The 25,573-nt window shown below is 39.6% G+C and overlaps 2 protein-coding genes across 3 annotated transcripts; both read left to right on the top strand.

The window, feature by feature from the left end:
• Nucleotides 1-12: 12 nt before the first annotated feature.
• Nucleotides 13-12,267, top strand: LOC307269011 (uncharacterized protein; the record flags this gene model as incomplete). The annotated part of the gene is made up of 12 exons (XM_080051834.1): nt 13-22; nt 443-721; nt 1,248-1,376; nt 1,584-1,732; nt 2,785-2,889; nt 3,110-3,256; nt 3,773-3,916; nt 4,207-4,312; nt 4,885-4,931; nt 9,484-9,588; nt 11,665-11,808; nt 12,102-12,267. The coding sequence occupies 12 exons, from the start codon at nt 13-15 to the stop codon at nt 12,225-12,227; spliced, it is 1,491 nt and encodes a 496-aa protein (XP_079907960.1). The 3' UTR covers nt 12,228-12,267.
• Nucleotides 12,268-12,728: 461 nt separating this feature from the next.
• Nucleotides 12,729-21,008, top strand: LOC307269564 (uncharacterized protein). Of its 2 annotated transcripts, none has more exons than XM_080052545.1 (10): nt 12,729-12,824; nt 13,063-13,155; nt 13,407-13,490; nt 15,626-15,742; nt 15,915-16,019; nt 18,161-18,223; nt 19,102-19,164; nt 19,587-19,699; nt 19,903-19,956; nt 20,090-21,008. In XM_080052545.1, the coding sequence occupies exons 1-9, from the start codon at nt 12,780-12,782 to the stop codon at nt 19,904-19,906; spliced, it is 687 nt and encodes a 228-aa protein (XP_079908671.1). In that variant the 5' UTR covers nt 12,729-12,779; the 3' UTR covers nt 19,907-19,956; nt 20,090-21,008. The 2 variants fall into 2 exon arrangements, with proteins under 2 accessions (XP_079908671.1, XP_079908672.1); XM_080052546.1 differs by having other exon boundaries at nt 19,587-19,658; nt 19,907-19,956.
• The last annotated feature ends 4,565 nt before the right edge of the window (nt 21,009-25,573 follow it).

Here is a 25,573-nt window from a genome sequence, read left to right on the forward strand (position 1 = left end):
TATATAACCTATATGTGTGTAGGTAATAGTGAACACAACTTTCAGATTCAGACATACACAGTTACTTGAAAATTGTCTAGTAAAATTAATCACATTTGTCTTTGTTGCAGAAAGGTTTGAATGGTTTGGTCCTGATACATTTGCTCCACACACAGCGATACAAATGCCATTCTGTGTTTTAGCAGACACAGGAGAACTTTGACCTATATATAGTCTGATTAGTTGATTTTCAATAATCAAAATTAATGTGTACGTTTAAAGACTATTATACTTCGTAAAATAATAAAAATCATAATTAAGATATTTATTTTAACCAAAAAAGGTAGCCTCAAATAGCTCCTTCATAGTCCATTTGGGAATTTCTAGTTTGGGTACAGCCGCCACGTCAATCAAAACAAAAGATGTTACAAGCAATTTCTAAAGACCTCTTTAACATCTTCAGGTGCTGTCTCCTCACCTGTTATCCACCTGTCCAAAACCACCAGTAGTTTGGTGTTGCAGTGTGAGTCTAGAGGCTGGCATCCAGAGCCTGAGGTGCTTTGGCTGGACGGTGAGGGAAAGCTCCTCTCTGCTGAACCTCCAGAGACAGTCAGAGGTCCTGATGACCTCTATACTGTCAGCAGCAGAGTGACTGTGGAGAAGAGACACAGCAACAGCTTCACCTGCAGAGTCCAACAGAAGGACATCAACCAGACCAGAGAGGCACACATCCATGTTTCAGGTAGAAATAGTCCTTCTTTATGTTTCGAACACTCAGCACGTTTACATGGAGAATCATAATCTGGTAAATAAACGAATAGGACTTCAACAGGACTTGTAAAATGCATGTAAACACCTTTATCCGATCAACTTCGCACAAAATTGGCACATTAACGGACAAGCGAAGTCGGATAAGAACACCTCGATAACTCGTTCATCATCATCATTATACCTGCATGTATAGGATCTTATATCGGAGTTCGCGTTCAGCGCTTGCTCGAGAATTCCCGCCAGGGATTTCACAAGGAAGTGGAAGGAGATGACGTAATAAATAGTTGTGTTGTTGCCGAAAAGGAACCGGATGTACCTCTGAAACCACTTACAGCTATGCTCCAGCCATTTGTCAATTCTCGATTCATGAGGCAAAATCGGTAAATGGCTTAATTTTATCAAGCTGTCCCATGGAAACGCACTGACTGTTTTAGGGTCCAATAGTTGAAGTCCAGTTTTATATTAATGCCATGTTATTCTAATTTTTATCATTTCAGATGATTTCTTTAATGTCTGGTCCAGTCCTTCCACTAATACAATTGGTTTGGCTGTTAGTTTGGCTGTCAGCATCCTGCTTACTCTGTTACTTGCATTGTTTGTGTTGAAATGGAGACAAAACATAATCAGTAAGTCACTAATGTTTTAACACAAATGGATCTCGTAGAACATTTGGTTGTATGTCTTAATTTATTTCTAATCAGCCAAATTGTCAGGTGTGTTGTTTGTAAACACATACTTTAAACTCAATTTTAAATTAATATATCTCATACTGTATGCTGTGAAACCATCCTAAAATTAAAGTACAATCAATTATTTGATATTTATTTTTACAGAGACCAAGAAAAGCCATTGGGATGAAACCAATGGGGCAGGAGGGAATAAACAATCTGGTAGTAAAAAAGAGAGAGAGCAGCTCATGACAGATGAATCGGTGCAAATTGAGGTTTTGAACGAGGGAAAAGGGCAAAACAAGACCAAACAAGTGAGTAAAGTAACAGGATATTGCTTTCAGAAGAGAGGTAAAAAAAATAATTGAAAGCAGGAAAGACGACAAGAAGACAGAGATGTTAGCAAAATATGAAATCATACTTTTTTTTTACACTGACAAATTTAAAATGTTGAGGGAAAAAAAGTGAGACTTGAAATGGTAAATGAACTTGTATGTTCATGTCAACAGACTAGCAGTCTTTTTCAGAAGCGTCAGCTGTTGCTGTGACGCGCGTTGTGTCAGCTGATGTTATAGACTACAAGCCTGCATCCCAGGTGTGGGAGAGCATGTATGTCCCCTCGTCCCGGTTTACTGTCCCCTGGGCCCGTTTCCTGATCTTTACTGACTCCCTGATCCAACGTTGGAACTTGTTGCTCTCTGTCCCTATGACCTTTGCAGTTCTCCATAGAATGGACGGACAGCAGAGGACCAGCCGTCCTGCCTCTTCTGGCGGGACAGCTGGTTGTCTATAACATCAGCTGACACAACTCGTGTCACAGCAACAGCTGACGCTTCTGAAGAAGACTGCAGGAAGTAGTCGAAACATGTCAAGGTACAAACAAAAGAATACTAGTCTGTTTACATGAACATCTATCTATAAAGCAAGAAATGTCTGTCTTTCTGTGTGTCTGCCTGTGACTCGCATATCTTTCTGAGTTTTAGTCAAATCGACCTGAGTTTCCGGATATTGCTTGCGCACAGCACAAAGGTGTGCATCCTTGATTGATTATGAAGTTTTTTGGACGGGAACTACACTAGTACAAGTTGATTTATCAAGTTAGACTAAATTAACCTTTTTGAGTTATTACTTGAAATGGTAAGTTTGATTAACTGCCCCAGTTTGAACCACTACAGACTTTATCAAACTTGAAACAAAACATTCTTATTCTTTATGATTATGTTAATTGTTTGTGTTACATGCATAACTGAAATGTGTCAAATGCATATGAATTCAAATGTTCCAAAATGAGGCTTCTTGTCTTGTATTTGACATGTGCCATTGTGTGTTGTCTTCACTAACCTGCACCAACTAAAATATGTTGAAGAAGCAGAAATCAGAGCAGCAGCACCAGGAAGATCTGCAGAGGAAACAGGACGCTGAAAATAGATTGAAGGCCATGAACGAGGAACTGAAGACCAACAGGACTGAGGTTCATCTCATTGTTAATGCTTCGATTTCAGTTTGAATTTACATTCTTTATATAATTGATAGTGTAGACACAAATGAACTTCTTCACAAACAAAAGGCTCATTTGTGCAGGTCAAATAAGAAATAAGATCCAAATTGGGCAGAGATAGATGTATGTAAAGTTTTAAATGTTAATAATCAACATGTCTAATTGTCTATTAACTTTCTCTCTGTGATTCCAGGTTGAAAAGAAACAAGTTGAGCTGAAGAAGCTGAAAGAAGAGAAGGAGAAAGAGGAGAAGGAGGTGCAGAAGCTGAAAGAAGAGAAGCAGAGGAAGGAGAACGAGGTGCAGAGTCTGAAGGAAGAGCTGGAAAATAAGAGCAAAGAGGTTCATGTTTCATCTTAATTTTTCTGTTTATTAAGTCTCAGCTCGGGCCCATTCAACTATACAAAGATCTTTTTAACAATATTTGATTTAAACTACGCAAAAAGAAAACCTGAAAATGTCTATAAGTCAGTGGGGGATTCAATTAAATTTAGAAGGGGACAGTGAAAATTAATAAAACACATGATCATACACGGGTTAAAAATGCCAGAATTAGCCTATTTTTCATCTGTAGTCCTCTGGCATACTGGTGGAAACTGTGTTGAATGGATGTTATGAAGGCAAAACAAAGGAAAACTAACCTAAAGGCTTGGTGGTGATGAGGAAAGAGGGACCAGTACACCAAGTTTACTTTGTCGCTTATGTCCACTCAGTAACATACCATATCATATGAAATCCCCTTGACTGCATATTAAGCAACTTTTACATAAGTGTAAGTGTTATATTATGTTGTATAATTACTCACATGCTTTATTGTGGAATTCATGTGTCTCTTTATGCTCTCACCCTCCCTCCTAGCTGGAGAGTCATCGAAACACCAAAAGCTCCAAAAAGCTAAATTCTTCTTATAAAAAGAAGAAAGAAGAGCTGAAAAAGGACTTGGAGACACTGAATCACATGCTGGCGATCCATGAGAAGGAATTACAGATGAAAATGAAGAAGGTTTCTATTTGTATATTTTTTATCAAAAGCATTTTTCCAGCTACCTTATCAGTCACTTCAGAACCAAGTCAAGTCTAGAGTCTAATATGATTTGGGTTATTTAGCAGTTTGTCCACAGCTGCTTTACACTGTAAGAAAATCATAAATGTCTGTTGGCAGCACCTTATATTAAACATATTAGATTACAAAGGCTGGAATATTTCTGTTACTGATGTCATGTTGTAGTACCTTAATTCACATATGCAATACTGTATATAATGAAACATTTCTCATCTTCTCTTTCCCAACAGTTTACAGACAAACAATCTGAAATCCTGCAAATGCTCCAGGATGAGAATCAGAAGATGGGGACTGAACTTCAGACCCTGATGAAGGAGCTTGAGTCCGGCAACATGGAGGAAAATATTTTAACTTAACTTTACTTAATATATCTTGACTCTGTTATATCTATCTATGGCTTTAACTTTGTACAAAGCTACCTTTTCCACACCGTTTGAATACATTTCCTCTTCCACTGGCATCATTAAGGTTAATATTTCTATCTTAACTCTGTTATATCTGTTCAGATTTATGGTCTAGTAGTGCGGAAACTGCCAATATGCTGAAGTCCAGTTTTAAGTGGGCTTGTTCTTTGTAGAGGTGGAGTTTTATTGCCACCTTCATTCAAACATCAGTGGAATCATGTGAAACCATTGACTGGTATGTTTATTGATCATAGAAAAACCTCTGTAGCACACCTAGAGGTCTAAAACGGCACAGAGTGATTTTCTAACCAATTCAATAACAAATACACATTAACCCCCCCCTCCCAATGCTTAAACACAAATTACATATGATAAGTCATATGACTGTAAATAGTCAGTCGACAGTAAGAATAATATTATAATTATAGAATTATTACGTGAGACCTGGTGTGTTTTGCTCTCTGAGGTTGTGGTAAAAACATACTGTCCTTAATCTTCCTCTCCAGATGGAAGGGAGCCGCCCTGCCACAGCTCAGACGTCCTCCTCTGGGGTAAGTGGACATGTAGAAGTATTTCTACACTATGAAGTTTAGTGAGATACGAGTGCCGTATTATTCAGCAGCCTGAGTTTATCTCCACACACTATTGTTGTCTTCAGTAACGTGAGTGTGAGTGACTACCGCACACTGTCTCTGTCTGTGTGTGGCAGCGATGCCCTCTCAAAGGGGAGAGACTCGCCACAGCCAACCTGAGTCACACACACACAGTTTACACAAGTGAAGCTCCGGCTCGTCAGTGAGCGGACTGATTTTGGCCGCGTTTCCCAGAATCGTTAAGAGCCTCTTTGGGCAAAGTACTACTTTGGAGCGCTCTTAAGAACGCTGTGAAAGAAGAATGCGTTTCCCAGATTCGTTCTTAGCGAAAGTAGTACTTTCACTAAGATGGAACTGAAAGACGGAGCTGACCCACTCTTACAACCTTCTTAGCGACCAAATCGTCAGTGATCATGCCGCGTCAGGGAAATGTATTTCCTCCACTTTTCGAAATAATAAAACAATGCTCAATGCGGACCACTGGCGCAAGAAACATAGACTAATAGTAGAGAAAAAAAATGTTTTAATGAATTAGACGTTTACGTTTTCCACACACATGTGAGTTTATAGTAGGCTACTACTACACATACAAAAAAACATCAACAACCCTTCAACAACAGCATTTCACAGATATCAAAGAAACAGATTTAATTGAACTCAGCTGAACCTCATTCAGAGCGGCTCCACCTGCTAAAGGCGTTGCCAAAGTCCGCGCGTGTGAAAAACCATGGCTGCAATACAACACCTTCTCGCTGCGAACCAACAGCCTCGCCGTGCGCGAAGCCAGACGGTTTACATAAATGCATACGTGCGTCGGCACTTCTCCCCACTGGACGTGCTATCAGACCGGCCCGTCCAGGCAAAGTACCGGCTGCCCCGTGCGGAGATCCAACGGCTGATCTCTCTGGTGTCTCCACACATCCAGAGCAACCCGCTGCAATTTTGCCTTCAGCCCGGTCCAACAACCCGCAGCCCCTACCTCTTCACCACCAGTCACCAAGCACTAAACCATAAACCCACAACCACCACACATCACCCATATCAACTCTCAGGCCTGAAGGCTGAAATAAATAAACAGAACCAGCAGATGTAGGCTACATGTAACGTCCTGCACACTATGATTATTGCTGCAGTGTCCGGGTGCTTTACCTGAAAGTCTGGCACTGGAATCCACCACACATCACCCATATCAACTCTCAGGCCTGAAGGCTGAAATAAATAAACAGAACCAGCAGATGTAGGCTACATGTAACGTCCTGCACACTATGATTATTGCTGCAGTGTCCGGGTGCTTTACCTGAAAGTCTGGCACTGGAATGCTGTTGAAAGGGCGCACAATACGCACACGTCATTAACCTACGCTTAGATACATTACAAATTGCCTGGGACTTTTTGTTGCTAGGTTTGACACCCTCATTTCAATGCAAAATGATCCACACAATACATGGTTGAAAATAAACCAAAATAGTTTATTGAAACCATATGGGGGAGGGGTTACTCCGCGCTGTCTTTACTGCGTCTGCATCACCTGCAACGAAGGGAGATTGATTAGTGAAACCTTCTCACTCTTCCTTTTTGTTTGGTTCTGGAACTCCTGCCACTTCTTCCTCACAGCACGCCAGTCACGCAGGCCACATGGGCTGGAGGGGGACATATTTTCGGCTATGGCCTGCCTAACACGGTTCTTCACCGTGATGTTCTTTTTGCCCCTTGTTCCCCCGAATAAAACTGCCCGGTGCTGCCAGACCTCGTCCACTAAGACGCCCAACTCCTCCGCGGTAAACGACGGTGCCCGCTTGTTTATTTTGCTGCCGCTTTCTTCCGTTCTCACATCACATGTGTGTGCCTATATCCACGGGGTATATATGCGCTAATGGGCTTGATTACTACTTTGATACACTTGTTGCCACACACACCCGCACCCACACACACGTTAGCCTACATGCGTAGCCTAATTCCACCTGTGTGGGGGAGACCACGGGGCGCTGTGTGTGACTTATGCGCTGATAAAGAGGTGGGTGATCGATTCGCCTGGCATCGATTTATTCAGTTTCAGCACGACCGCGGTGGACAGCTCCCACCAAAGAGCTTCTTTCGCTTCAACTTACGCGTTCTCCAAAGAAGGCACTTAAGATGGCATCTGGGAAACACCCGTATCTTAACACTCGTTCTTTGGCGAACCCTTCTTTCGACCCTTCTTTGGCCCCAAAGAACGATCGATTCTGGGAAACGCGGCCTTTGTCAGTTTGGTGAACAGTCAGAGTGATGTTGTTCGCTCATATCAGCACTCCTTCAGAACGCATAGAAGGTCTCTCGTCCAATCAAATCACTCGCTCAGAACCACTGCTGTATAACATTCAGTAACGATAACGGCGTTGTAACAACGGAAAAAGTAATTAGTTAGATTACGCCGTTACTGAAAAAAGAACGGCGTAATCTAACGCTGTTATTTTAAACGGCGTTATTCCCAACACTGCTCATTTCTGGAATAATCTGAATCACCTCACCTTGAAGCTAGCCTATTGAAAAATGTTTTTTTTTTTTTTTTTTTTTTTTAATGCAAATAGCCTTGTTGAAAATAAATGAATTAACATAGGCTATGATTAGCCTATCAACTTCTGTGCCGCATAAGGCAAATTCCCTATTCCGACCATTACTGTGGCTCAGTTGGTAGAGCGGGTCGGCTGATGATGAAAGGGTTGGAGGTTCGATCCCCGCCCTGCCACCTGTGTCATAGTTGTTGTGTCCTTGGGCAAGACACTTCACCCACCTTGCCTCGTGTGAATGTCGATAGTTAGCCTGCTATCGGTGTATGAATTTGTGTGTGAATGGTAACGTGTAAATGGGAACAGGTCTCCCTTGCAAAAGAGTCTTTGGACTCAATGGGATATACCTGTATAAATAAAGGTTAAAAAAATAAAAAATAAATTATATTTCATCTAGCCTATTTCTCAATTTAAAACATAAAAATAAAGTAGGCTAGGCCTAGCATTGAAAATACAAAAAAATTAAGCTTGTAGGCCAACAACAGCCTGCTGTTTTCAAGATAACTTAACAGTTAAAACAATAAATTAATTAATATGTAATGTCCCCTGAAAGTAAATTAATGCTTTTCTGAGAACAATGTCAAAGGCAGTAGCAGTGTGGCACTTCTGTAAACTTACTGAAACGAGTGCATGCCGTTTTTTCAGCGCTGTCTCTGCTGTTGATACAGATTGGTTGTGTTGCCACGGCGACGTAGCTATTTTAACTTTCTAAGTTTTGTTCAGCACTTTTTCCTGTTCAACGTCCCTGTTACTGAGTCCTTAATATCTCCATAGAGCAGGCGCTGGTTTTATTTTCGCCACTAGTTCAACGTTTGCTTGCTAGTCATGCTCCTGCTCATTGGCTTCCGTGTCAAATTGTGCACCGAATGCACACGCGCATCGCACACTTTCTTTATATAATTGATAGTGTAGACCAGTGATGCCGGTAACGCGTTACTTAGTAACGCGTTACCGGCATCGGACCTCTTTTTTCAGTAACGAGTAATCTAACGCGTTACTATCTCCAAACCAGTAATCAGATTAAAGTTACTCATCAAAGTCACTGTGCGTTACTTTTTCTGTAATTTTCCTTAGTGAAACATTTTACATAAATGCACAAATGACTGCGATTGCGATTTAATGTAAATAAATGTGCGCGCCCCTCGTCTCTGACATGCAGCGTGTGTGTGTGTGTCTGTGTGTGTGTGTGTGTGTGCAGTAGCATTACGGCCGAGTCTAAGCTGAACTGTGGCGCAAAACAAACGTTTCCCCCCCATGAAATATAGCGTCTGCTATGGGGATATTTAGGATTCGGGTACGGTGACGTTGAAGAGATAGAAGTGTTTAAAACTTGGAAACTTATAGTCACGTGGCGACCGGTGGCCGCACACACCCAGTCTATCAACACATGAGACATCGCAGAGAAAAGTCAAATTAATGCATGAGAGTGAAGGGCCAAGCACGTTAAGTTTAAAGACACTGCTACTGTCTTTGCACTTTGGAGGAATGCATTTATTTTCATGGGGGGAAAAAGGTTTTTTTTATTACATTTTTCAAACCATAATTTTTATTATTTTGAAAACAGTATGCCTATAGGCTACTAGCCTACAAGCTTTATTTTATATATTTTCAATGATTCTTAATATGTGCAGGTTTTAAATTGAGATATATGGGTTTCAAAACCTGTAAAGTAACGTTTAAAGTAACTTGTAATCTAACTTAGTTACTTTTAACATCAAGTAATCAGTAAAGTAACTAAGTTACTATTTCAAGGAGTAACTAGTAATCAGTAATCGGATTACTTTTTCAAAGTAACTGTGGCAACACTGTAGACAAACATTTACTTCTTCACAAACAAAAGGCTCATTTGTGCTGGTCAAATAAGAAATAATATCCAAATTGGGAAGAGATAGATTTATGTAAAGTTTTAAATGTTAATAATCAACATGTCGAATTGTCTATTAACCTTCTCTCTGTGCTTCCAGATGGAAAAGAAACAAGTTGAGCTGCAGCAGCTGGAACAAGAGAAGCAGCAGAAGGAGAACGAGGTGCAGAGTCTGAAGATAGAGCTGGAGAACAAGAAGAAAGAGGTTCATGTCTTAATCCTAATCTTTCTGTACATATAAACAATATTTGATAAGCAACTTCCCAAAAAGAAAAGCTTAACCCTCGTAATGTACTCCCGACAGACTTACACCCATGGTCCTCTGGGGTCATATTGACCCCAAACGGTTTGGTGTTTTTTTAAAGCCTAAAGTATAAATTGTCAATACATTTTGTGTTACACCTTTACTCTGACTTGAGTCCAACCCATTACCACAAATATTTGCCTTAGTTTTGGAATTTTAGGCCAACGGACCTTGTTTACATAAAAATATACAATTTTTTCGATTTGAAATTAAAAAAAAAAAAAAAAAAAAATCCCTAACATGATTTTGACTATATGACTCATTAGAGAGTGGCTTATGTCAAAGGTTAGTGAAAAAACTGTTTTTGAATCACTTAGATTTTTTTAATAGGAGCAAATACAAACACCCATGGTCCTCTGGGGTCATATTGACCCCGCCCAGTTCGGCTGTTTTTTAAAGCCTATAAAGTATAAATTATCAATTAATTTTGTGTTACACCTTTAGTCTGACTTGAGTCCAACCCATAACCACAAATATTTCCCTTAGTTTTTTAATTTAGGGCCAACAGACCTTGTTTATATAAAAGTATGCATTTTTGGATTTAGACAGTCAAACCAGGCAGGGTCAGTTCTCACCTGGTTTGACTGTTTCTAAGGCAAAAAGCATAAATAATCACTAACCTCAGTTTTTCAGTTTTACACTCAACTTTATCCTCACTCTTTACCTGACATAATAAACATCACAACACAACATTAAAACATGTAAAACTTTGCAAAAATGTACTTTTTAGAAGTGAGTCACCCTCGATTTGGCCCTCAGTTGCATGCGAGGCCGGTAGTCATGGAGTGATCTTTGCTGATTCACTTCATTGCATTTTGTTGAACTTGGTTCAAAATGAGCTCACAAGCCTGTTAGGTAAAGCCTGCTGCCTACTGATCATGCTGCCTGTCTCAGACTAAGATTTGAAATGGTGCAGAGTCTGCGGGAAACGATCTGTTTATGTGTTTTGTTTTCCTAACCATTGCTTGACCCCACACATCAAAGGCACAGGTGTTGGTTCTGTTTGTGTGTGTCTGTGTGTGTTTTTTTGGGGGGGGAGTGCTCATGTGTGCATGTGTGTGTGCGTGCGTGTGTGTGTGTGTTTGTGTGTGTGTGCGCTCGTGGGTGTGTGCTCATGTACAGGTATGTGCATGTGTGTGTGTGTGGGTGTGTGTGTGTATGTGTGTGTGGGTGTGTGTGTGTGTCTGTGTTGTGTGTGTGTGTGGGTCTGTGTGTGTGTGTGTATGTGCGTACTTGCGTGCGTGTGTGTGCTCGTGTGTGTGTGTGTGCTGGTGAAGTGTGTGTGTGTGTGTGTGTAGGTGTGTGTGTGTGTGTGTGTGTGTGTGTGTGTGTGTGTGTTTGTGTGTGTGTGTAGGTGTGTGTGTGTGTGTGTGGATGTCGTTAGAAGAAGGGGGGGCGGGTATTTCCTCTGTTAGAAGCAGTATAGTGTGACATTTTGCCCCATTGCACCATTGTGTGCTGCGGGGTCATATTGACCCCAGAGTACAACAGGTGTTATACAATTCAATAAAACACCCATAATTTTATCAAAACACTTCAAATGTATAGGAATCATCAGAAGCATAGTATTGAACAACCCCTATAATTTTCAGACCATTTGGTGAATGACAAACATGTTTTCCCCTCAAAAGAAATGTCTTGTGGGGTCAAATTGACCCCAGTACAATAGGAGGGTTTTAATAGTGAATGTGTTGTTTGTAAGTCAGGGGTGGCTACTGTGTTAAATGGATGTTATGAAGGCAAAACAAAGGAAAACTAACCTAAAGGCTTGGTGGTGATGAGGAAAGAGGGGCCAGACAAAGTACACCAAGTTTACTTTATCACATGTATGCCCACTCAGGAGCAAAACAATTATATAAAATCCCCTTGACTGTATATTAAGCTACTTTTAAGTGTTTGTTGTACAGTATTAGGTTGTATAATTACTCACATGCTGTATCGTGGAATTCATGTATCTCTTTATGTTCTTACCTCCAGCTGGAGAAACATCGAAGAAAAAAAGCCCCCGTTGTCACCCCTCTTTCTCATACAAATAAGACAGAACAGCTGAACAAGGACTTGGAGACACTGAATCAAAGGCTGGCGATCCATGAGAAGGAATTACAGATGAAAACCAAGGAGGTTTCTATTTGTATATTTTGATCAAAATAATTTTCCAGCTACCTACTTGTCAAGTCACTTCCAGAATCCAGTCAAGTCTAGAGTCTAATATGATTTGGGTTATTTAGCAGTTTGCCCACAGCTGCTTTACACTGTAAGAAAATCATAAATGTCTGTTGGCAGCACCTTATATTAAACATATTAGATTACAAAGGCTGGAATATTTCTGTTACTGATGTCATGTTGTAGTACCTTAATTCACATATGCAATACTGTATATAATGAAACATTTCTCATCTTCTCTTTCCCAACAGTTTACAGACAAACAATCTGAAATCCTGCAAATGCTCCAGGATGAGAATCAGAAGATGGGGACTGAACTTCAGACCCTGATGAAGGAGCTTGAGTCCGGCAACATGGAGGAAAATATTTTAACTTAACTTTACTTAATATATCTTGACTCTGTTATATCTATGGCTTTAACTTTGTACAAAGCTACCTTTTCCACACCGTTTGAATATATTTCCTGTTCCACTGGCATCATTAAGGTTAATATTTCTATCTTAACTCTGTTATATCTGTTCAGATTTATGGTCTAGTAGTGAGGAAACTGCCAATATGCTGAAGTCCAGTTTTAAGTGGGCTTGTTCACTGTAGAGGTGGAGTTTTATTGCCACATTCATTCAAACATCAGTGGAATCATGTGAAACCATTGACTGGTATGTTTATTGATCATAGAAAAACCTCTGTAGCACACCTAGAGGTCTAAAACGGCACAGAGTGATTTTCTAACAAATTCAATAACAAATAAACATTAACCCCCCCCCATGCTTAAACACAAATTACAAATGATAAGTCATATGACTGTAAATACTAAAATAATGTCAACAGTAAGAATACTATTATAACTATAAAATTATTATGTGAGACCTGGTGTGTTTTGCTCTTTGAGGTTGTGGTAAATACATACTGTGCTTAATCTTTCTCTCCAGATGGAAGGGAGCCGCCCTGCCACAGCTCAGACGTCCTCCTCTGGGGTAAGTGGACATGTAGAAGTATTTCCACACTATGAAGTTTAGTGAGATTCAGCAGTGTAAACTCCACAAGTCAAGCCTAAATGATCAGAGTTGTGCGGCATTGAACCCTACTTTATGTCACAAAGATTCTTTTATAATCTCTTTCAATGGAAGAGCTGCTGCAGGACAGGGACTGAGAATAGGAAGAGAACATGTCTCTCATCTTCTATCCATTCCCTGTCTCCTCTTTATCTTTCAGATTAAATGGCCAATAGTTCTCAGGCGGAAGTTGGAGGATGAGCAGCAGAAGAGGGAGAAAGCTGAAAAGGAGCTGAATGACAGGACTGCAGAGGTTCATTTTTTTTTACTTGAATCCCTAAGAATGTATTTATTAATGTCACATTTTATTTGACTTTTCATCTACAACTTGATTTGGCTCCCCTTGATTTTTTTTAAAGACGTTTAGCTCACTTTTTGTTGTTTTTCTTCTCCACAAAAGACAGAGATAATCCAAGTGTAGATGAAATACAATTTTTAATGAGGAATAACTGAGTTGTAGAATCTCTCATCTTGTCTTTCTCCATATCTCTGTTCGACAAGCAGTTCCAGCAGGAGAAACAGGAAAAGGAAGAAGTTCAGAGTGAAGTGAAAGGCCTGAAGAATCAGTTGGACTCCCTGAATACGATGGTTTGGTTCATAATTATTTAAACCTTTAATCTTTCTGAGAGGAACACATTTGTAAAATGTTTCCTTCTAAAAGCGTCTGTTTGTTGCTATACATTTTAATTTTAAATATATGAAATAAACTATGATAACATAGATATTTATATCAAACTACACATCAGACAGTGAAACACATCTTAAATCTAAAGAAAATTGGATGACAGCTGAACGTTAACAATGGCAAGGCAAGGCAAGGCAAGTTTATTTATATAGCACAATTCAGACACAAGGCCACTCAAAGTGCTTTACAGGGGCAAGATTATAATACATAAAACACATTATAAAACATTTAAACGCGAATAAAAGAAGCAAATAAAATAAAAATTGCAGGTTAAAATGGAAACAAAAAAGTCTTCAGACTCGATTTAAAAGAACTGAGAGTTGTAGCAGACCTCAAGTTTTCTGGGAGTTTGTTCCAGATTTTTGGTGCATAATAACTAAAAGCTGCTTCTCCTTGTTTAGTCCTAACTCTAGGGACTGTAAGTAGACCTGTCCCAGACGACCTAAGGGCTCTGGACGGTTCGTAACGTATCAGCATATCAGTAATGTATTTTGGCCCTAAACCATTTAGTGCTTTATAAACCAACATCAGTATTTTGAAATCAATTCTTTGAGTGACAGGAAGCCAGTGTAAAGACCTCAGAGCTGGGGTAATGTGATCCACTTTTTTGGTCCTAGTGAGGACTCGAGCAGCAGCGTTCTGAATTAGCTGAAGCTGTCTGATAGATTTTTTTGGAAGGCCAGCAAGGACACTGTTACAGTAGTCAAGTCTACTAAAGATAAATGCATGGATAAGTTTTTCTAAATCTTGCTGAGACATAAGCCCTTTAATTCTTGATATGTTCTTTAGGTGGTAGTAGGCTGATTTATTAATTGATTTAATGTGTTTCTTGAAATTCAAGTCAGAGTCTACGATTACACCAAGATTTCTGGCTTGGGGTGTGGTTTCTAACATAACGGATGTAAGCTGTGCGCTGACTTTTAATTGTTCATCTTTGGCACCAAAGACAATTACTTCAGTTTTGTCGTTGTTTAATTGAAGGAAATTTTGGCACATCCAATCATTGATTTGTTCAATGCACTTACTCAGTGCCTGTATCGGACTGTAGTCTCCTGGTGATATGGTTATGTAAATTTGTGTGTCGTCTGCATAATTATGGTAGCATAATTTGTTCTTATTCATAATCTGAGCTAGTGGGAGCATGTAGATGTTAAACAGAAGAGGCCCAAGAATGGAACCTTGGGGGACTCCGCATTCAATATTTGTCCGCTCAGATGTGAAATTGCCTATTGACACATAGTAGTCTCTATCCTTTAAGTAGGATTCAAACCAGCTTAGTACAGTTCCAGAAAGTCCAACCCAATTTGCTAGTCGATCTAATAATATGCTGTGGTCAACTGTGTCAAAAGCGGCACTGAGATCCAGTAAAACTAAGACAGAACTTTTGCCACTGTCTGTGTTTAAATGGATGTCATTGAGGACCTTAACCAGAGCAGTCTCAGTGCTGTGGTGTTGTCGAAATCCTGACTGGAAAACATCAAAGCAGTTGTTCTTTGCTAAGTAGTTATTTAGCTGTTGATAAACAGCTTTTTCAATGATTTTACTTAAAAATGGTAGGTTAGATATGGGCCTATAATTTTTCATGAGTGATGTATCTAGATTGTTCTTTTTTAGGAGTGGCTTGATGACTGCTGTTTTCAGGGCCTGTGGGAATACACCTGTCTGAAGGGACATGTTGACAATTTGTAGAACATCTGAGGCCATACAGCTAAAAACAGTTTTAAAGAAGCCTGTGGGCAGAATGTCAAGGCAGCAGGATGAGGAGTTCAGGTGTTGTATAATGTCCTCAGGACACAATGTGTCACATTCATGTCCTATGTGTTGTGTTTCATTCATGGTGTTGTCGAGTCCAAGTTCAGACTGAGATCAGAATGACTTTAGTCTTTTTCCAAACCAAAACACGAAGATAATCCAGAAATTATTCTTCAAAAAGTAGAAAGTCTATGTAGGATAATCACATGTGTAGATGTGTTAAGAAGAAATTAGTTTTTACCTGGGGATTGACTGTCCATGGGTCCATGTCTCTCTTCTCTCACAGTTGGAGGGAAACGAAGATGAAATCTTCAGGGAGCTCCAGCAGGAGATACAGAAAGGGAAGGGAACTCAGAAGGACCTGGAGTACCTGAGGAATCAGTTGGAGTTGCGGAAAAATGAGGTTAATTTGATCATTATTAACTTTCTGAATTCAGACAATATTTTGATAACCTGTATGTAGGATAATCATATGTGTGTATATATGTTAAGTAGAAAATAGTATTTACCTGAGGAATCACTGTTTTCGTATACTCTCTCATTTTGTCTTTCTTCATGTCTCTCTTCTCTCCCAGTTGGAGAACCATGATGAAATCATCAGGAAGGAGATACAGAAAAGGGAGGGAGTTCAGAAGGAAAAGGAATACCTGGAGAAACAGTTGGAGTCCCAGAAAAATGAGGTTTATTTGATCATTATTAACTTTCTGATTTCAGACACGATTTTGAGAACCTTTATGTCGGTACAGCTGAAAAACACAACAATTTCTGTACATTTCTTTCTATGTTAGTGTGTTACAGTTCTTGTCAGCCAAGTTTCAACGTTGAAGTTAGATCACACCTTAATCCCATTATAATTATATAAAGAAACTCAGTAATGAAATGTAATTACAGGGACACAGTGATTGTTACACAAAGGTGATGCAGAGCAGAAAACTCTCACTGTCCAAATCTGCTCAGAGTAAACAGTGATTTAAACCTAAATCAAAATCAAATCAGTTTTATTTGTATAGCCCAAAATCACAAATAAATTTGCCTCGGTGGGCTTTACATTTCATACAATATGATATATGATACAATATGATACAATATGACACCCTGCCCTTACACCCTTAGCTCGGCTGAGAAAAAACTCCCAGTAAAAACCCTTTACCGGGAATAAAAAATTGAAGAAATCTCAGGGAGAGTCGACAGAGTAAGGGATCCCTCTCCCAGGACGGACATGCTGCAATAGATGTCATAAGTAGCGTAAATCACGAAGGAATTTGATCATTGACCAGATGTTTACATGGTAATACTAAGTAAAGTGCGAATAGTGTGGATGCAGGACGACTTCAGATGCTGCCAGAGGATCCACACCGTCTCTTCTCCACCAGGGAAAACTAAGGTTTCCATCGCCGGGATTACGTCCCACGTCTCCAGGTGGCGCCCTTAACCACTGCAACATCTCTCGCGTTGATGGTCCATTCTCAGATGAAACCCGAGGGGGGACCAGATCCACACCGTCTCGTCACGACCAGGGAAAACTGGAAGAGGACAGACAGGCAACCAGTGAGCAAAGCAAAAATGAAATTAAAGATTGAACAAGCAAGCGAGTAGAAAGAGTACTATCCTGATGTGAAGCAATAGCAGGCGGAGAGCATCCGTTCCTAGGACAGCTGATTCCACACAGAACTCGGAGTCAGTCGAGTAGCATGGAGAGTGCTTGGTAGATGAGGGAGAGAACCCCCAGGGCAACGCTCATCCAATCATGGAAGATAGACAGAGGAGAACAAATGTCAGAGAAATGGTATCAGTTATGCAATTAGCGTCGGCAGGACAATTTTCAGTGGGAGGACAGCCGGTACTCAGGCCGAGACAAACCGAGACCGAGGCAGCTCCTCAGGCTGTTAATAATAACGCTATAACAATGTTTAAACAATATGAAATTACATTGATTACACTCTACCGTTCCCCACCGACACACAATCGGCGCCAGCCCCCCAGTCCCAGAGCCTGCCCACCAGCACCCCGCCCCCAGAGAGCACGCCCCAGTGCGGCACTAGTCCTGAGGAGGACCGGGGCCATAGATAGAGAATAGAGTATAGAATAGGGAAATAGCCAAATGCACCGCTGCCACGAGGAGCAACCACTGCCGAAACCCCCGGAGGGGCGGCCCGTACAGCCCCACTCGGGCCCGCCGGACCGGCCACGCCCAGCCCACGAGGCAAGGCCAGAGGCGCCAAGCACAAAGGGCGCGACGCATCTGCCGCCGCCATCGGCACACCCAGAGCTAGGACCGGCCGGAGGAGCACCGATGCCGGGCAGCGAAACACAGACGCCAGCAGCGACGCCACAGAGCGGACCGCCAGGCAGGGATAGATGATTAAAACAGTTTAAAAACAGTTAAAAACAGTTAAAACGCAAATTGCATAGATTGCTTCTATCCGCCCGCGTCAAACGATTAAAAACATTGCAGTACCCACCTACCAGTGCAACAATTACACAAACTGCACCCGATGCCCCATTTCCACCCCACCCAACGGTCCAGTCAGGCAATAGCACGGCGCCACTGCAGACGCCTGAGCACGCACCCCCGGCCACCCCCAGCCCAGGGCACACCAACGACAGTGGCAGGCAGCGCCAATTTGCCTGGTTAAATAAAGGTTAAATAAAATAAATAAAATAATAAATGACATGGTCGATGGTGTCAAACCTGAGCCAGGCTAGCTTTTATCACGTCCTCCAACCAATCAGAAAAGAGAATTAATCCAGACATGAATGTAATGTGTCAATTTAATTAATTCAATAAACTGGTTGTGTTCATCTCTGTCCTTCCTCTCAGTTAAAGGAGCAGAAGAAGGCGTTTGAGAAAAAAGAGGCGACGTTTCAGCAGGAGATCAATCAGGTTCATCTTTGTACCTACTGTGCATGTCTTACTCCTTTTCACTGTTTCACTTTTAGGTTTTTTCATTCTCAAATACTGATGGTTTATTTTCAGTTTTACATATTAAATAGGTAAAATCAACTACAACACTTATCAGAGCCTGTCTGACTCTAATGTACTCTGCAGAGGTAGAATTTGACAAGAGGTCTTTCAAAGTGACAGCTGCCCCTTATTTCGCCTGATTTTATGACATTTTACATAATGAAATGTCTGACGGTGTTGATTTACAGTAAAGTGGTCCCACCACTTAGAATCATTATAAAACATGAGTGTGTTGTATAAAAACTGTTTTTATTGATACGAGAGATTATTTAGTGTTGCTTTTGATGAAAAAAGCTTGTTTTAATCATTAAAGTACATTTTTAATAGGTTTAATTGCATATGAAAGATTGAAACCTTCTCTGAGGACACACTGTTTTGGACGTTGTGAGAAGATCATATATTTGACATAATAATGATAAAATAAAATTTAAGGAGATAATTGTGCTCCAGACATTCTATTCTTAATCCCTAATAACATCTACAATTTTAAATATTTTTAGTTTTAAACATAACAGCAGTTACATATGGAAGACGGCCTTTTGTCCCGGTTCTCAAGAATCACTGTAATGAAATGTAATTACAGGGACACAGTGATTGTTACACACAGGTGATGCAGAGGAGAAAACTCTCACCATCCAAATCTGCTCAGAGTAAACAGTGATTTAAACCTGAGCCAGGCTAGCTTTTATCACGTCCTCCAACCAATCAGGAAAGAGAATTAATCCAGACATGAATGTAATGTGTCAATATGATTAATTCAATAAACTGGTTGTGTTCATCTCTGTCCTTCCTCTCAGTTAAAGGAGCAGAAGAAGGCGTTTGAGAAAAAAGAGGCGACGTTTCAGCAGGAGATCAATCAGGTTCATCTTTTTACCTACTGTGCATGTCTTACTCCTTTTCACTGTTTCACTTTTAGTTGTTTTCCTTCTCAAATACTGATTGTTTATTTTCAGTTTGACATATTAAATAGGTAAAATCAACTAGAATAACAACATATGTTTCATGATTAACTATGGAACAACCAACACTGAAAGATTATATTTTGAGTCGAATCCAAGTTCAGACTGAGACCAGAATGACTCAAGTCCTTTTCCACACATAAATACACAGATAATCCAGAAATGCTGTTTTAAGAAATAGAAAGTCTCTGTAGGATAATCAGACGTGTATAAATGTTAAGTAGAAATGAGTTTTTACCAGGGGATTGACTGTGTTGACTGTGTTGTATAATACCTCATCTTCTTTCAATTCAATCTTTCTCCATGTCTCTCTTCTCTCCCAGTTGGAGCAACAAGCTGAAACCATCAGGCAGCCCAATCAGGAGACACAGAAAAGGGAGGGAGCTCAGAGGGAAGTGGGGGACCTGGATAAACAGTTGGGGTCCATGAAAATTAGGTTAATTTAATCATTATTAACTTTCTGAATTCAGACAGATTTTGAGAACCTGTAGAATAGATATACACAAAGAATGATTTGGAATTTTGGTCAGAGCAGCTGGAAAACCCAAACAATTTCGTACATGTCACATGTCTTTCTATGTCAGCCACGTATTAACATTGATGTAAAATTAATAATTTATTCTGCTTCTCTACTTTTAGTTAGAGAAGCAGAATAATGAGTTTGAGGAAAAAGAGGCGAAGTTGAAGCAGAAGGTAAAGATCAAACAGATTCATCTTTTTACCTCCATGTCTCACACTCCCTTTCACTGTTGGACTTTAAGTCGTTTCTACTTGAGGAATGACTATGTTATATATTCTCTTTTGTCTCTCTCCATGTCTCTCTAAGTTGGAGTGGAACTAAGCTGAAACCATCATGCATCTCCAGGAGTAACAGAAAGTTTTTGCTACATCCTCTGACCGCGGCTATCACCATCCTGCATAAACCCGCCTACCAAGTAAAGGTGCTGTCAGCAGTAGATCTAGCGTAACCGTGCGGTGCCGACCTGACCCGCACTGCTCACTGGAAACGAGGCAAAAGTGTTTGTTCAAAGGGCTGATTTGCCCTGTGAGATGTTATCCATAACTTACCTTCTCTAGAGCTACACAATGTGTATTTGAGCAGCCAGGTGCAATAATGTCATCAAAGTGACATATGAACCATGTCTTGGAGCAGCAGCTTAAAACATATTGTACTTTGCATGCAGTATGCTACAATTGCGACATTCTACAGTAGTTGGTCATAACATTGCATCTTGAACTTTCAAAACTCCTGCCTCCAATGTAAATTTTTGTAATTTTTGAGACGTTTGTCTATATTGCTTCCATAACAGATCTTCATTTCTACTAGTTTATGTATTGTTTTAAAAGGTTCAAAATGTACGTTTAGGCGGTTATTTGAAAAAATTGTCGGTTTGCATCTGTATGTTTCTCCTATAGAACTATCTTTTTCCGGCCATTATCTCAAAACTTGTGTTTTTCAATACTCCAAAATCAATTCAACTTCTAAAGTGCTAACATACACTACACTTTGCATATCCAATATGTGGCAGTATTCTGAAGGTTATTATTGAAGGATATGTTTATTTGCTGTTAACTGTATGATTTATGATAGATTTTCCTCTTAAAAACATGTCAAAAATGCCATTATTAAGATTTATACACAGTATCTTATTAGTACAAAATTGAAAGGGGCTATATTCAAAATCTGTTTTGTAAAAACGTATATGTAATTTGTTGTTAACCTGAAATACAAATTTTTATCTCTGGCTTCATCCAACAGCTAGATTTTTTTTTAAACTTTTCCCAAAACGTTTTATTACAAAAATAAAGGTTTTAATGGGATTAATCAACTGGCAATGTTTCATGACGATAGTTAAAGTTAAAAATGGTACGTTACCTGTTGTCTCGCCTTAATGAGTGTTATTGCTTGGAAAGAAACATTTGAAATTGACAATCTACAAGCGAAAGGTTATGATGGGGAAAAAAGGGAATATACAAGCGCCACACAATTTCTCCCCTTCTTTATAACCAAAAATGCCCTAACGAAGCATTTTAGACAAATCAAACTATAACGGCTAACTAAGTAAAACACATTTGGGGAAACCTTAGCAATATTAGCTAACTAATTTGCTGCGGGCCAATTAAAATGGCCTGCAGTTGGCCCACGGGCCGTAGTTCGGTCACCCCTACTTTATACTCCATACTCTCTCTATACTCTTGCATTTGACATTGTGTATTGGGACTAAATCCTTTTCTGTCATGATAAATAGCAGTGAAGTTTGAAGACAGTTTGAAACACTTGGACAATGTGAACTTACCAGTTTAGTGCTGCCCTCTGGTGTGATATTATACAATTACCTCATTGGTCATCAGCAGATTGACCACAACGGATACTTATAAAATACATCTGTTTTGAAAAGGATATCAATAAATTGATTAATCAAAAATGTTTACATTTGTCCAAAAACTAGGGTTTTGCAGAATATTTCATATTTTTCTGGCATGCTAATTGTGGTACAAGTATGCGATTATGAATGCAGGGCTAGTTTTGTTTCTGTGAAACTTTGAGAAAGTATTTTTCTACTTATTGAGTTTATATTTATTTGCAGTTTGACCACAGGTCCTTCTCACATGCATCTCTGCTGTGTATTTAGCTCCACCCGCTGACATTTCTCTAACCACTGAAGCTTTTTACACAACGAAAGCAGATCTGTCCCCGAAGTGAGAGTTTCAGTCTAAAACAGGAACACCTCTTCACCTCCATTACACTTCAGTCTAATCGTTCACACGGTCAGTAGCAAGACAACATGGAGGTCACAGCTCTCTGCGTCACACTGGGTGAGTACTGACTGACTTATCTGTAACTTTCATGGAATTCATTTTGTAAAGCGATGTGGAAAGTGATAAAGTATGATAGACACAAATGAAGATACTATTGGTCAAAGGTTTACCTGAAATTGAAGCAGTTCAAGTCCAGTGAAAGAGCTTAAAAGGAAAATAGAGGTAAAATTGCCAGAGGTTAAAAAGAGTTTAGGTTACCAAAAATGTCAAAATAATGTAAATGTCAGAGTTTTCCAAAAGGCGTTTTTCAGGTGATAAAGAATTTGTTCCTAAATTGCAGCTTTTCTGCATCGAAGGAAGTAAATTAAGCTTTGACAATTGATGCGAACAATTTGTAAAGGTGTCCCAACTTTAGCTGAACACTTCCAAACCCTCTGTCTGTATGTTTTAATTAGGCGTTATTGTACTTTCTCCCATTTAATTTCAATTGCAGCCATTCTACATTACTGTCTAAATGTTTTAAAAGTTTTTTTGTTTGTTATTTTCTCCTTATCAGTTGTTGTATATTTGATGTATTTGCATTTTATATTGTGTATGTATTGTTTTTGCTTTGCATTTGTTTGACTCGACATCATTGCAAATGAGGGTCACCCCTCAATTGATCTTTCGAGCAAAAGTAAAGTTTGATTGAAATTAAATGAAAAAAAGCAATGTTAGAACAGAGTATGTTACAACACATTCTGAAGCATTACTTGGACATTATTGTCATATCAATCATATATAATCAAGACGAAATATAGACATGCTTGAGAGCAACTGGTGATGTCTCACTCTTCTCCTTTTTCTTTAGTGATGACTGTATTTCTGCAGCTGGGTGCACATGCTCAGAGAGTTGGTGAGTGTACAGCGGAAGCATCAATTCATTCCATTAGTGTTTTAGTTTTCTTTATTCAGTAGACAACTTACTCTCTTCTTCTCTGTGTGATTGTCTGTCTCAGATGCAGAGTTTCTGATCGTTCCAACCAGACTGCAACTCTTTGAATATGAGTCTGTCTCTTTTAAATGTACGGGCTTCGATGGCTTGACTGAGTGGAGCGTTTTACGGAAGACCAAAACAGATAATAGCACTTGTGGTTTTCAGAAGTGGGGGGTGAAAAATGAGTCTTCCCGCACTCTAAGAGATCTGTATGTAGAGGACAGTGGAGAGTACTGGTGTGAGGCTGGAGGGGGACAGAAAAGCAACTCTGTCAACGTCACTGTCACCGGTATGTTTGCATTGAAAGAGGAAGACACAAATGCCTGATCAAATATGATTTAAATTAAAATTTGTTGAAATGTTCAAATGAACACCTTTTATCCAATGATCTGTCTAGTATTTGATGTGTCAGGCTTCACAGGGTTAAGTTTATATAACAAGTCAGTGCTTAAAATACATAGGATTTTGATATGAAGCTAAAAGATTGTTTGAAGTTGAGACCTCAATTTCGTAAAATTGTGTCTACAAAAAGCAGTAAAACCGTTTGTTTTTCAGCTGGTTCTGTGATCCTGGAGAGTCCTGTCCTTCCTGTGATGGAGGGCAACGATGTGACAATGAGCTGCAGAAACAAGACAACTTCCTCCAACCTCAAAGCTGATTTCTACAAAGATGGCGTCCTCATCAGGAGCAGTTCTACAGGAGAGATGACCATCCACAGTGTTTCCAAGTCTAATGAAGGATTCTACAAGTGCATCATCTCTGTAGCTGGAGAATCAGCAGAGAGCTGGTTGACTGTCAGAGGTGAGACACTGAATGGTCTGTAAATAAATATGTACATACATGTGTACACTTTTGATTCACAGACCTGAAGTAAAGCTGTTAAATCTTTCTGTTCTTTTTGTAAAACTATTGTCAGATTCCCTGTGTACAAAGCTTACATTGCTGATTGAAGTACCCAAGTAAGTGCTTTGAACTTGCAAAGTGTTTTAATATTTTCAAACCTATAGTTAAGACTTTCAAGACTCAATTAATATGTCTTAGTGATCTCACAAAGCAACAGAGATTTAAAAATCAATCACAAAAAAGATTGAAAGTCCAAACTGATAAATACAGTACAAGACAAAAAGTTTAAGGCATTACAACATATACAATGTTTGAATTAAATCTCTAAAAGATATAAACACATTTAATAACCAAAATCGTCCACTCAATAAATACTTTTTTTTGAGTAAATGAAAAAATATAATTAAAATAAAGAACCTCTCCAGCTGATCTGCAAAGTTATGTATTCAGGAAGCAGACATCTTCATGATATGCTGCCAAATATACTTAATTATTGTCCACCACTGATCCTGATCAATTTGAATGATTACGGATGGGACCATTTAAAATTTTAATGCATTAAAACCCACTCATGATGCTAATGACTATGAGTATGACTATGGGGGTGAATATCCATTTTCAGGATGATGGTGAATCTCTTCATAAAAAATGTGTCTCTTTTGCTTACGTATAGTCATATATTGATTTCCTGATTAATTTTGAATTGCCTTAAGGGGCTGCTGCATCTTTCTAGTCATTCTTTAATCCTAAACCTGTCTCCATTGCTGAAAACTAGGCTTGTTAATTTCATCCCCTACAAAATGTATTAAAATTGTGAATGTTTTAGTTTAGTGCTGTTCTGGAATCGAGTAATTCAAAACTTACTTGGGCGACTGTGGCTCAGGTGTTAGAGCGGCTCGGCCAATGATCGAAGGGTTGGCGGTTCGATCCCCACCCTGTCACCTGTGTCATGGTTGTTGTGTCCTTGGGCTGCTGTATGTTTGAGGTGGTGGTCTGAGGGGCCGTTGGCGCTGAATGGCAGCCACACTTCCGCCAGTCTGCCCCAGGGCGGCTGTGGCTGTCTACCACCAGTATGGTATGACCGGTATGACCGTGTGTGAATGAATGGAACCTGGAACCCTGTAAAGTACTATGAGTGCCTAGAAAAGCGCTGTATAAATCCAATCCATTATTACTTTTTATTTACATATATTTTTATTTTCAGCACATTCAAAATACTTTCCGACCTTTCAACAGATGACAAAGAGACTCTTTCCTCCCTTCCTACACCGTGGATTGTCACCACTGTTTTATTGGTGATTCTGCTGTTGGTGGTGGGACTGCTGCACCTTGGCATAGGTTACTGGCAAAGAGGTACAGATACATCTCACTAAAAATGTCTCAATCAGTGAAATAGTGTGTAATCATCCACAGTACTATGTTTGGCACATGCACCAATCTAAAAAGGTTAATTTAGTCTAATATAATAATGTACCTTAACATTTCTGGTATACAGACTAGTATTTACTTCTGAAGAAGACTGCAGGAAGTTAAGCATTCAAATCATGTCTAGGTACTAAACGAGTTAATAGTAGTCTGTTTACAAGAACATTCACACCTGATGTCTGCTATATTTGCTTTTCTCGTGTCTAACGTACCTTTATCTTTTTCCTGCCTGCTTTTCGTTTGATGCTGTTGCACTGCAGTGTTACTCTACCTATCTACACTTATACCTGGATCAGGCTCAGCTGA

The sequence above is a fragment of the Ammodytes marinus genome, assembly GCF_949987685.1.
Source record: "Ammodytes marinus genome assembly, chromosome: 23".
NCBI lineage: Eukaryota > Metazoa > Chordata > Actinopteri > Uranoscopiformes > Ammodytidae > Ammodytes > Ammodytes marinus.

Bases quoted from the DNA above. Each gene is read 5' to 3' on its own strand.
- LOC307269564 (XM_080052545.1), top strand. From the start codon at position 12,780: ATGGAAGGGAGCCGCCCTGCCACAGCTCAGACGTCCTCCTCTGGG. The intron at 13,156-13,406 runs GTTCATTTTTTT...TTCGACAAGCAG, and splicing joins TGAATGACAGGACTGCAGAG to TTCCAGCAGGAGAAACAGGA. The intron at 15,743-15,914 runs GTTAATTTGATC...CTTCTCTCCCAG, and splicing joins TGGAGTTGCGGAAAAATGAG to TTGGAGAACCATGATGAAAT.